The 12,271-nt window shown below is 34.0% G+C and overlaps 1 protein-coding gene across 6 annotated transcripts in view; it reads right to left on the minus strand.

Moving 5' to 3' along the window:
* The window catches only part of LOC122264606 (uncharacterized), a 245,129-nt gene that overhangs the window by 8,857 nt on the left and 224,001 nt on the right, over positions 1 to 12,271 (minus strand). For 5 of the 6 annotated variants that reach the window (XM_086534128.1, XM_086534149.1, XM_086534123.1 and 2 more), the window contains 6 exons: positions 10,322 to 10,420; positions 4,213 to 4,311; positions 1,303 to 1,580; positions 1,031 to 1,105; positions 456 to 572; positions 1 to 34 (listed from right to left, as the gene is read on the minus strand). The exon at positions 1 to 34 is cut by the window's left edge and continues 83 nt beyond it. In XM_086534128.1, the coding sequence (XP_086390254.1) occupies positions 1 to 34; positions 456 to 572; positions 1,031 to 1,105; positions 1,303 to 1,580; positions 4,213 to 4,311; positions 10,322 to 10,420 (702 nt within the window). The remainder of the gene's footprint in view (positions 35 to 455; positions 573 to 1,030; positions 1,106 to 1,302; positions 1,581 to 4,212; positions 4,312 to 10,321; positions 10,421 to 12,271) is intronic. The other variant, XM_086534140.1, reaches the window with a different exon arrangement.

A 12,271-nucleotide genomic window follows, 5' to 3' on the forward strand; every position in this document is an offset into this window, starting at 1 on the left:
TCTCCATCCTACTCCTCTCATGTCCTTGCTCCTCCTGTAAGAGAAGACAACACTGTAGGGATGTCTCTGTCCTAAAGGCTTGAGGAGAAGAGCAAGGCATCACAGGCAAAGCAAATGGAATCGCAAGACCAACCAGTAATCTCATTTTGACAAATTAAATCACTTTTAAAAAGGAGCTAATGCATTTTGGAAGCAAACAAAATTGCTCATCGCGTTCCATTTTCATTTGCACAAATCCTGCAACCTTTTCTCTTTTCGTTTGGAATAGTTGAGGTTCACACCTACAAGGACTTATTCAGGAAGCTCCAGGTTCTCCAGACAATAAGCTACTAATAACACAACGCTATCTCACACTAACTCTCCTCTTTCTTAACCATTGTTCTATATCTGTCCCTTTCCTCTCCTCCTTTCTCTCTGTCATTTCGTCCTTCTTCCTCGCTCTCTCCTGTGCATACCTTGAGTAATACAATCTCCTCTTCCTTCTTCCTCAGGTCTTCCTTCAGGTCTCTGGTCTCCTTCTGTAGATTCACTGTCTCGCTATTTTTCGCACTGATCTCTCGCTCTCTCTGCTTCTGGATGAGTATAGAAGAGGTATCATAAGTACTCAAAAAGACAAACGAAATGAACTTTCTCTCTAACATTACCCCCCCCCCCCTCTCTTTCTCTCTCTCTCTCTCTCTCTCTCTCTCTCTGCTCATGTTGTTGCTCATAATTGCTTCGCTCATGATAACAAACATCTCCTTCCTGACATTGTCGATGGATGGAGGGAAAGCTGATAACCACGAGATAAGGAGATTGGAGTTGTAAGAGAATCAAGTGGATCAAATACTTATAAAAGATTAGCCGTCACCAAAACCCTCACATTTTGCTTTGCATTTCATTCTATTTACTCCCCTAGTTATGGATTTTAGAAAAGTTTTCTTTGATTGCTATATTTCCTGTCATTCCACTGATTTTTCTCTATCTTTTTATTATTATCAAATCTAAATTATTTCTATTTTTTGTATACCTTTTCTCTACAAAAACTCACCTTCAGCACTTGGATTTCTCTTTGCAATCTGATCCTTTCCTTCTCGGTTGCAACCCACCCTTGCATCACGTGTGTCTGAAAGTAATCAATATTCAATAGAAAAATGCATTAGCATGTTATGTCTCATTATATAAACAAGAATCAAAATTTAGAATCCTTTTGTGGTTTAGTTACAGTGCCACTCAGCAACCATGGCACTGCCCATGATGCACAACTTTGAAAACCAATGGTGACAGAGGAAGGACCAGAGTCTGACCAATACAATCTATTACCATGGACGCGCTTTGGAAAAGTTCCATGCCACAGCTCTCTGTGGAGAAAGATCTCGGCATCAAGTCCTGCGGAGTCCTTCCACAATTATCCTTCTTGTACGTGGAAGCCCCAAAGTTCGTCAACATGAATATAGCGAGGAGATGCCCTAGTGAAGCTGCTTTGTGAAGGGGCGTGTTGCCATAATCATCTGCAGCGTCCACGTCGGCCCCGCCCTCCCGAAGGACTTCCAGCACTGCCGTGTGTCCCATCCAAGCTGCCCAGTGCATTGCTGTCTGTCCTGAAGGTAAACTTGACTGTAGAACTTGTCAATGTTTAAATGTTGCTCTACAGTGAAACACTTGTTTAATTTTCTTATTTTCATTTTTATTCAAATTTGTTCAGAAATAAGTGAGATGTAAATGTAATGATATATAAGTTATAAATATAACAATAAAGGTATTATATATATTTAAGAATATATTCTATAAATCAAGATATATGATGATTAAATGTGACAATGATATTGATGACGATATATATATGTATCTCTCTCTCTCTCTCTCTCTCTCTCTCTCTCTCTCTCTCAATATATATATATATATATATATATATATATATATATATATATATATATATATATATATTCATATATAACAAAATATTGACAGAGGTAAATTAAAAAAATAATAATAATGATAATTGTTACACTATAATAAAGTTAGTTATGAAGCAATATAACATTTGTAAAAATAAAAATGAACTTAACCAATGATATTCTATAAATGGATAATGGATGATGAGCATGATGAAAAGGAAAGAAAAAACTGAGAGGGATAATGAGAAGAGAAATAAATATGATAAAGTGTGGGAGAAGGAGAATTGTACAGAAAATTCAGTGACAAAGAGTAGGAGAAGAATTATATAGAGAATGTAAAGTGACAAAGAATAGGAGTAGGAGAAGGAAAATTGTACAGAAAATATAGAGTGACAAAGAGTAGGAAAAGGAGAATTATACAGAAAGTGTAGAGTGAGAAAGAGTAGGGAAAGGAGAATTATAAAGAAATTATAGAGTGAGAAAGAGTAGGAGAAGGAGAATTGTACAGAAAGTATGAAGTGACAAAGAGTAGAAGGAGAATTATACAGAAAATATAGAGTGACAAAAAGTAGGAGAAGGGGAATTATACAGAAAGTATGGGTGACAAATAGTAGGAGAAGGAGAATTATACAGAAAGTATAGAGTGACACAGAGCAGGAGAAGGAGAATTATACAGAAAGTATAGAGTGACAAAGAGTTGCAGAAGGAGAGTTATGACTGGAATTGCTCTGAGACTTACGAGGATAAAAAATCAAATGAAAACTGTGGTGATGATGTTAATGAGAATCAAAATGAGAAGGGAACTGAGGTTAGGGATGAAAATGCCAATGCTAATTTGAATGGCAACAATTGTTATAATTGTATAATTATTATATTAAAGACAATAATGATAATGAAAATATTTATGATACATACAAGCAAAAAGGAAAGCTTATGAATAAGCATGAAATGACTGGAGAATGAAATTAAATGGATGGAAAATGATGAAGAAAATGAGTGGAAATGAAAATGGGAAAGTATTCATGAATGAGAATCATCATGATTTTAAGAATGATTATGATCATTATGATTTTAATGCATATTCTGATGGCAATGATAGGAAGGAAAATAATAACCATAATGAAAATAAGGATCTCATTATACTTCTATCATTGTTTTTGGAATTATTATTATCAGTAACATAATATTTATAATGAAAAAAATGATATCAGTCATAAAAATTATTTAAAAAATAATAATGGTCATTCTAACTAGTTTGATATTAATATTGATAATAATAATGATTGTTATCGTTATCTTTAATGTTTTTTATATAATTATAATGAATGTTATTCTTAGTCATCATTATCATTATCATCATTATTATGGTTGTTATTTTTATTAGTATTATCATTATCATTATAATAATCAAACAAAATAGGTAATATCTTTTTCGTATGAATTTATATTATTGATATTTCATTTGGATATGTTATCTTTGTACTTAGCAAACCTAACTTAAGTTGCGAGAAGAGGTATTTTGTAAAACGAATGCTAAGTAGTGCATTCCTCTTAACAGCACCTGCATAGCCATGTTTGTTGCAAGCAAGCTGTGAGCAGACTTGGGTGTTTGCAAGAAGGAAGAACAAGGAAGCCATCGTGTTATCCTCATTGTCATTACCATCATGATTTACCGACACTGGTACTATGAGTGATAAAGACCTCACAACTACAACAAAAGCATGTAGGAGAACAAGAACAACAGGATCATCAGCAAAATTATCAATGATGACAAGAGGAAGGATATCCTATGATAATCATTGAAATAGAAATAGGAGTAATACGAATAATTAAAATAATAATATTTTTAACTATAACAATAATAATAATAATAATAATAGGAATGATATGTATAAAATCATATAGAAAAAAAATTGAAATAAAAATGAAAATTATATCAATAATGAAAAGAGTAAAAGAGGAAGAAAAAAGATGAATGATGAAAAGTGACTATTACAAAAGAAAATTTTTGAAATAATAATACATTTTAATGAATGATAATAAAAATGAATATTTTTATGATAATATTGATCATAACATTGAAATTCATATGATAAATGATAATGAATAAGTAACATTTACAAATAACTCAAATAAACAACTAAAACATAAGGAATGGATAAATAGAAAAGAATAATGAATGATGAAGAAATAAGAAAAACTGATGATAGATGTATCCTTATTAGATCTGAATAATAATTGTTATAAATTTCCACAGAGACAAAGATGAGAAAATAAACAAAAACAAACTTCTTCTGGTGCCTTTAAGAAGTCACTCGCTTTCCAATCGCCTTACCAAATATATCCTTGGCGTTCACTTCTCCGCCCTTCTCGAGAAGCGTCTTTGTAACAGCATCTTGGCCATTCTCGGAAGCCCAGTGTAAAGGAGTCTGACCTGGGGGAGAAAGATGCTTCTGTTAGACGTCTGTTTGTGAGTAATGAGCGTGAGAAGGGAAGTGAGGATGACAATGCAAAGGTGAATGTGAGTGAGAATTACAGGAAGAAAATGAATGTGAGTGAGAATGACAATGAGAAGCTGAATGTGAGTGAGAATGACAATAAGGTGAATATGAGTGAGAATAAAAATGAAAAAGTGAAAGTGAGTGTGAATGAGAGTTAAAAAGTGAATATGAGTGAGAATGACAGTGAGGTGAATGTGAGTGAGAATGACAGTGAGAAGGTGAATATGTGTGAGTGACAGTGAGAAGGTGAATGAGTGAGAATGACAATGATGAGGGGAATGTTAGTGAGAATGACAGTGAGAAAGTGAATGTGAGTGAGAATGACAATGAGAAGGTGAATGTGAGTGAGAATGACAGTGAGAAGGTGAATATAAGTGAGAATGACAATGAGAAGCTGAATGTGAGTGAGAATGAGAATAAGGTGCATATGAGTGAGAATGAAAATGAAAAAGTGAAAGTGAGTGTGAATGAGAGTTAAAAAGTGAATATGAATGAGAATGACAGTGAGGTGAATGTGAGTGAGAATGACAGTGAGAAGGTGAATATGTGTGAGTGACAGTGAGAAGGTGAATGAGTGAGAATGACAATGATGAGGGGAATGTGAGTGAGAATGACAGTGAGACAGTGAATGTGAATGAGAATGACAATGAGAAGGTGAATGTGAGTGAGAATGAAAATAAGGTGAAAGTGAGTGAGAATGAATATGAGAAAGTGAATATGAGTGAGAATGACAGTCAGAAGTTGAATGTGAGTGAAAATGATAATGATAAGGTGAATGTGAGTGAGAATAACAATGAGAAGGTGGATGTGAGTGAGAATGAAAATGAAAAGGTGAATGTGAGTGAGAATGACAATGAGAAGGTGAATGTCAGTGAGAATGACAGTGAGCTGAATGTGAGTGAGAACAAAAATAAGGTGAAAGTGAGGGAGAATGAAGATGAGAAAGTGAATATGAGTGAGGCTGACAGTGAGAAGCTGAATGTGAGTGATAATGAGAATGATAAGGTGAATGTGAGTGAGAATAAAAATGAGAAGGTGGATGTGAGTGAGAATGACAATGGGAAGGTGAATGTGAGTGAGAATGACAGTGAGAAGGTGAATGTGAATAAGAATGACAGTGAGAAAGTGAATGTGAATAAGAATGACAGTGAGAAGGTGAATGTGAGTGAGCATGACAATGAGGTGAATGTGAGTGAGAATGACAATGAGAAGATGAATATGACTGAGAATGAAAATAAGGTAATTATGAGTGAGAATGACAATGAGAAGGTGAATGTGAGTGAGAATGACAATGAGAAGGTGAATGTGAGTGAGAATGAAGGTTAGAAGGTGAATTTGAGTGAAAATGAGAAGTTGAATGTGAGTCAGAATGAAAATGAGAAGGTGAATGTCAGTGTGAATGACAATGAGAAGATGAATGTGAGTCAGAATGAAAATGAGAAGGTGAATGTGAGTGAGAATGACAATGAGAAGTTGAATGTGAGTGAGAATGACAGTGAGCTGAATGTGAGTGAGAACAAAAATAAGATGAAAGTGAGTGAGAATGAACATGAAAAAATGAATATGAGTGAGACTGAGAGTGAGAAGCTGAATGTGAGTGATAATGACAATGAGAAGATGAATGTGAGTCAGAATGAAAATGAGAAGGTGAATGTGAGTGAGAATGACAATGAGAAGTTGAATGTGAGTGAGAATGACAGTGAGAAGGTGAATGTGAATAAGAATGACAGTGAGAAAATGAATGAGAATAAGAATGACAGTGAGAAGGTGAATGTGAGTGAGCATGACAATGAGGTGATGTGAGTGAGAATGACAATGAGAAGATGAATATGACTGAGAATGAAAATAAGGTAATTATGAGTGAAAATGACAATGAGAAGGTGAATGTGAGTGAGAATGACAATGAGAAGGTGAATGTGAGTGAGAATGAAAGTTAGAAGGTGAATGTGAGTGAAAATGAGAAGTTAAATGTGAGTTAGAATGAAAATGAGAAGGTGAATGTCAGTGTGAATGACAATGAGAAGATGAATGTGAGTGAGAATGAAAATGAGAAAGTGAATGTGAGTGAAAATGAAAATGAGAAGGCAGATGTGAGTGAGAATGACAATGAGAAGATGAATGTGAGTGAGAATGACAATTAGAAGGTGAATGTGAGTGAGAATGACAATGAGGTGAATGTGAGTGAGAATGACAATGAGAAGGTTAATATGAATGAGAATGAAAGTGAAAAGGTGAATATATAGTGAGAATGACAATGAGAAGGTGAATGCGAGTAAGAATGACATGAGAAGGTGAGTGTGAGTGAAAATGACAATGCGAAGGTGAATGTGAGTGAGAATGATAACGAGAAGGTGAATGTGAGTGAGAATGACAATGTGAAGGTGAAAGTGAATGAGAATGATAATGATAAGGTGAATGTGAGTGAGAATGACAGTGAGAAGGTGAATTTGAGTAGGAATGACAATGAGAAGGTGAATGTGGATGAGAATGAGAATGAAAAGGTGAATGTGAGTGAGAATGACAATGAGAAGGTGAATGTAAGTGAGAATGACAGTGAGAAGATGAATGTGAGTGAGAATGACAATAAGAAAGTGAATGTGAGTGAGACAGACAATGAGAAGGTGAAGGTGAGTGAGAATGAAAGTGAGAATGTGAAAGTGAGTGTGAATGACAATTAAAAGGTGAATATGAATGAGAATGACAGTAACGTGAATGTGAGTGAGAATGAAAATGAGGTGAATGTGAGTGAGAATGATAATAAGGAGAATGTGAGTGATAATGACAGTGAGTATGTGAATGTGAGTGAGATTGACAATGAGAAGGTGAATGTGAGTGAGAATGACGGTGAGCAGGTGAATGTGAGTGAGAATGATAATCAGAAGGTGAATGTGAGTGAGAATGACAATGAGAAGGGGAATGTGAGTGAGAATTATAATAAGAAGGGGAATGTGAGTGAGAATGACAATCAGAATGTAAATGTGAGTTAAAATGATAATGAGAAGGTGAATGTGAGTAAGAAGGATAATGAAAAGATGAATGTGAGTGAGAATGACAATGAGAAGTTGAATGCGAGTGAGAATGGCAATGAGAATGTGAGTGAGTGAGAATGACAATGAAAAGGTGAATGTGAGTGAGAGTGAGAATGAAAATGAGAAGGTGAATGTGAGTGAGAATGACATAAGAAGGAGAATACGAGTGAGAATGACAATGAGAAGGTGAATCAGTGAGAATGACAATGAGAAGGTGAATGTGAGTAGGATTGACAAAGAGAAGGTGAATGTGGATGGGAATGAGAATGAAAAGATGAATGTGAGTGAGAATGACAATGCGAAGGTGAATGTGAGTGAGAATGACAATGAGAAGGGGAATGTGAATGAGAATGACATGAGAAGGTGAATCAGTGAGAATGAAAATGAGAAGGTGAATGTGAGTAAGAATGATAGAGAAGGTGAATCAGTGAGAATGACAATGAGAAGGTGAATGTGAGTGAGAATGACAATGGGAAGGTGAGAATGATGATGAGAAGGTGAATGAGTGAGAAAGACTATGAGAAGGTGAATGAGTAAGAATGACAATGAGAAGGTGAATGACTGAGAATGATAATGAGAAGGTGAATGAGTGAGAATGACAATGAGAAGGTGAATGTGAGTAGGAATGACAATGAGAAGGTGAATGTGGATGATAATGATAATGAAAAGTTGAATGTGAGTGAGAATGACAATGAGAAGGTGAATGTGAGTGAGAATGACAATGAGAAGGTGATTGTGAGTGAGAATGACAATGAGAAGGTGAATGACTGAGAATGACAATGAGAAGGTGAATGACTGAGAATGACAATGAGAAGGTGAATGTGAGTGAGAATGACAATGAGAAGGTGAATGACTGAGAATGACAATGAGAAGGTGAATGAGTGAGAATGACAATGAGAAGGTGAATGAGTGAGATTGACAATGAGAAGGTGAATGTGAGTGAGAATGACAATAAGAAGGTGAATGTGAGTGAGGATGACAATGAGAAGGTGAATGTAAGAGAGAATGACAATGAGAAGGTGAATAAGTTAGAATGACAATGAGAAGGTGAATGGCCGTTAAAGGAAGCAAAGTGTAAGGGAGTTTCATCTGAGGGAGGAAGATGCTTCTGTTAGACGTTTGTTTGTGAGTAATGAATGTGAGAAGGGAAGTGAGGATGACAATGCGAAGGTGAATGTGAGTGAGAATGACAGTAAGAAGGTGAATGCGAGTGAAAATGACAATGAGAAGGTGAATGTCAGTGAGAATAACAATCAGAAGGTGAATGTCAGTGAGAATGACAATGAGAAGGTGATTGTGAGGGAGAATGAGACTAGTTTTAGGAATGAGATTAATAGAGATGATTAGGGTGATAAGGGTAAGGGCTAGGAATAGTATGAATATTTTGATTATTAATAAAATTGCAAATACTTAGAATGTTAATGAAAATAAGAATTATGAAAAGGTATAGAAACAATGAGATAATGAGAAAGAATGTTATAATGAAAATGAATGTTTGATAATCATTTATCAATAATATATAAATATTTTTTTATTACTATGATAATTATTTTAATTTTTATTGTTTTTATTATTATATTTACGAAGACCATTGCAATAATAACAGTAATCATGGTAGCTATAATGATAGCAATGGTAATAAAATGATAAAAAAATATCAATCATAATGATAGAAATATTAAGATAACTATGACAATAACTTGAATAATAATGATAATGAGGAAGATAAAAATAATAATGAAGATAATAATAATGATAATTCTTATAATAATGATAATTATATAATATTGATAATGATAATAATGATAATGAAAATATTAATGATGATAAAAAATAATAACAGCGATGATGATAATTTATAAAAATGATAATAACAAAAATAATCATTATCACTAAAAATAATCATTATCATTAATGATAATTACAATTCATAATAAATTTATAATCATTTATAATCAATATTTAAAATATTCATTATAATAAGAATTATCATAATCAATAAATATTATTTCCATCATTACTGTTATTACTATCATTATTCACCTTCCAATCACCATCATTATTATCATTATATCATTATCATAAGTTCCATCATTATCATGAGAGTGTTATCATCATTATCATAAAATATTTCCTTCCTTAATATTTGTGGGGTTTTCTTTTTACTTTCGTGCAGTGAAGTTAAATATTATATTAAGAAAAACATCGTGCAGTAAAGATAAATATTATATTAAAGATAAATATTCGTGCAGTAAAGATAAATATTATATCAAAGATAAATATTCGTGCAGTAAAGATCAATATAAATAAGTAAAGATAAATATAAGATATTCGTGCAGTAAATAAAGATGTTCTTTAGCCATTGAAACACGTGGTGGTGTTGAGCGTCTGCTAAATTATTCAAAAAATCATATTGATATTAGTAGAAATGGGAGTAACAATTTAATTTAATTTAGTAGAAATGGGAGTAACAATGATAGTTATAGTAATGAAATAATAATGATAATATGAATAGCACCATTGATGATGATTATGATTGATGATCAGGATGATCATATTTCTTGTAGATAATCAGGAAAATGATAATGACAATGTCAGTAATAATTAAGATGATCATACTTATTATTATCATAATTATCATAACTAATCATTATAACATTTATAGTATAAAGAAATATAGAAAAATCTATTTTTTTCTTAGTTATAAAATAATCTATGAAAATATTTTATTGAAAAATTTATAGAATAAAGAAATAAATATCAATAAAATTAATGATAAAAGATGATAAAGATTCCCTTATTAAATTATAACAATAATTGTTATAAAATTCCATAAAGACAAAGATTAGAAAAGAAACAAAAGCAAAATTCTTCTGGTGCCTTTAAGAAGTCACTCGCTTTCCAATCGCCTTACCAATCTTAGTCTTGGCGTTCACTTCTCCGCCCTTCTCGAGGAGCGTCTCTGCAACAGCATGATGGCCGTTCCAGGAAGCACGGTGTAAGGGAGTCCAACCTGAGGGAGGAAGATGCTTGTGTTAGACGTCTGTTTGTGAGTAATGAACGTGAGAAGGGAAGTGAGGATGACAATGCGAAGGTGAATGAGAGTGAGAATAAACATGAGAAGGTGAATGAGTGAGAATGACAATGTGAATGTGAGTGAGTGAGAATGACAGTAAGAAAGTGAATGCGAGTGAAAATGACAATGAGAAGGTGAATGTGAGTGAGAATGACAATGAGAAGGTGATTGTGAGTGAAAATGACAATGAGAAGGTTAATGTGAGTGAGGATGAAAATGAGAAGGTGAATGTGAGTGAGAATGATAATTAGGTGAATGTGAGTGAGAATGACAATGAGAAGGTGAATGTGAGTAAGAATGACAATGGGAAGGTGAATGTGAGTGAGAATGACAATGAGAAGGTGAATGAGTGAGAATGACAATGAGAAGGTAAATGAGTGAGAATGACAATGAGAAGGTGAATGTGAGTGAGGATAACAATGAGAAGGTGAATGTGAATGAGAATGACAATAAGAAGGTTAATATGAATGAGAATGACATTGAGAAGGTGAATGTGAGTGGGAATGACAATGAGAAGATGAATGCGAGTGAGAATGACATGAGAAGGTGAGTGAGAGTGAAAATGACAATGAGAAGGTGAATGTGAGTGAGAATTATAACAAGAAGGTAAATATGAGTGAGAATGATAATGAGAAGGTGAATGTGAGTGAGAATGAAAATGAGAAGGTGAATGTGAGTGAGAATGACAATGAGAAGGTGAATGTGAGTTAGAATCAACATGAGAAGGTGAATGTGATTGAGAATGACAATGAGAAGGTGAATGTGAGTAAGGATGACAGTGAGAAGGTGAATGTGTGTGAATGACAATGAGAAGGTGAATGTGAGTGAGAATGATAATGAGAAGGTGAATGTGAGTGAAAATGACAATGATAAGGTGGATGTGAGTGAGAATGAAAAGAAGGTGAATGTGAGTGAGAATGAGAAGGTGAATGTGAGTGAGAATGACAATGAGAAGGTGAATGTGAGTGAAAATGACAATGAAAAGGTGAATGTGAGTGAGAATGACAAGAAGGTGAATAAGAGTGAGAATGACAATGATAAGGTGAATGTGAGTGAAAATGACAAAGAGAAGGTGAATGAGAGTGAGAATGATAATGAAAAAGTGAATGTGAGTGAAAATGACAATGAGAAGGTGAAAGTGAGTGAGAATGACAATGAGAAGGTGAATGTGAATGAGAATGACAATGAGAAGGTGAATGTGAGTGAGTGAGAATAACAATGAGAAGGTGAATGTGAGTGAGAATAACAATGAGAAGGTGAATGTGAGTGAGAATGACAATGAGAAGGTGAATGTGAGTGAGAATGACAGTGAGAAAGTGAATGTGAGTGAGAATGACAATGAGATGGCGAATGTGAGTGAGAGTGACAATGAGAAGGTGAATGTGAGGATGAAAGTGAAAGGTGAAAGTGAGTGAGAATGACAATGAGGTGAATGTGAGTGAGAATGACAATGAGAAGGTGAATGTGAGTGAGTGAGAATGACAATGAGAAGGTGAATGTGAGTGAGAATGACAATGAGAAGGTGAATGTGAGTGAGTGAGAATGACAATGAGAAGGTGAATGTGAGTGAGAATGATAATGAGAAGGTGAATGTGAGGATGGCAGTGAAAGGTGAAAGTGAGTGAGAATGACAATGAGGTGATTGTGAGTGACAATGAGAAGGTGAATGTGAATGGGAATGACAGTGAGATAATGATCATAATAATATTAATAATAATATTAGTAATGGAAATAATAATGATGATATCAATGATGTTGATAATAATAATTCATAAAAATAACAACAAC

The sequence above is a fragment of the Penaeus japonicus genome, unplaced genomic scaffold (genome assembly GCF_977035675.1).
Source record: "Penaeus japonicus unplaced genomic scaffold, GWHDUDI00000001_assembly GWHDUDI00000003, whole genome shotgun sequence".
NCBI lineage: Eukaryota > Metazoa > Arthropoda > Malacostraca > Decapoda > Penaeidae > Penaeus > Penaeus japonicus.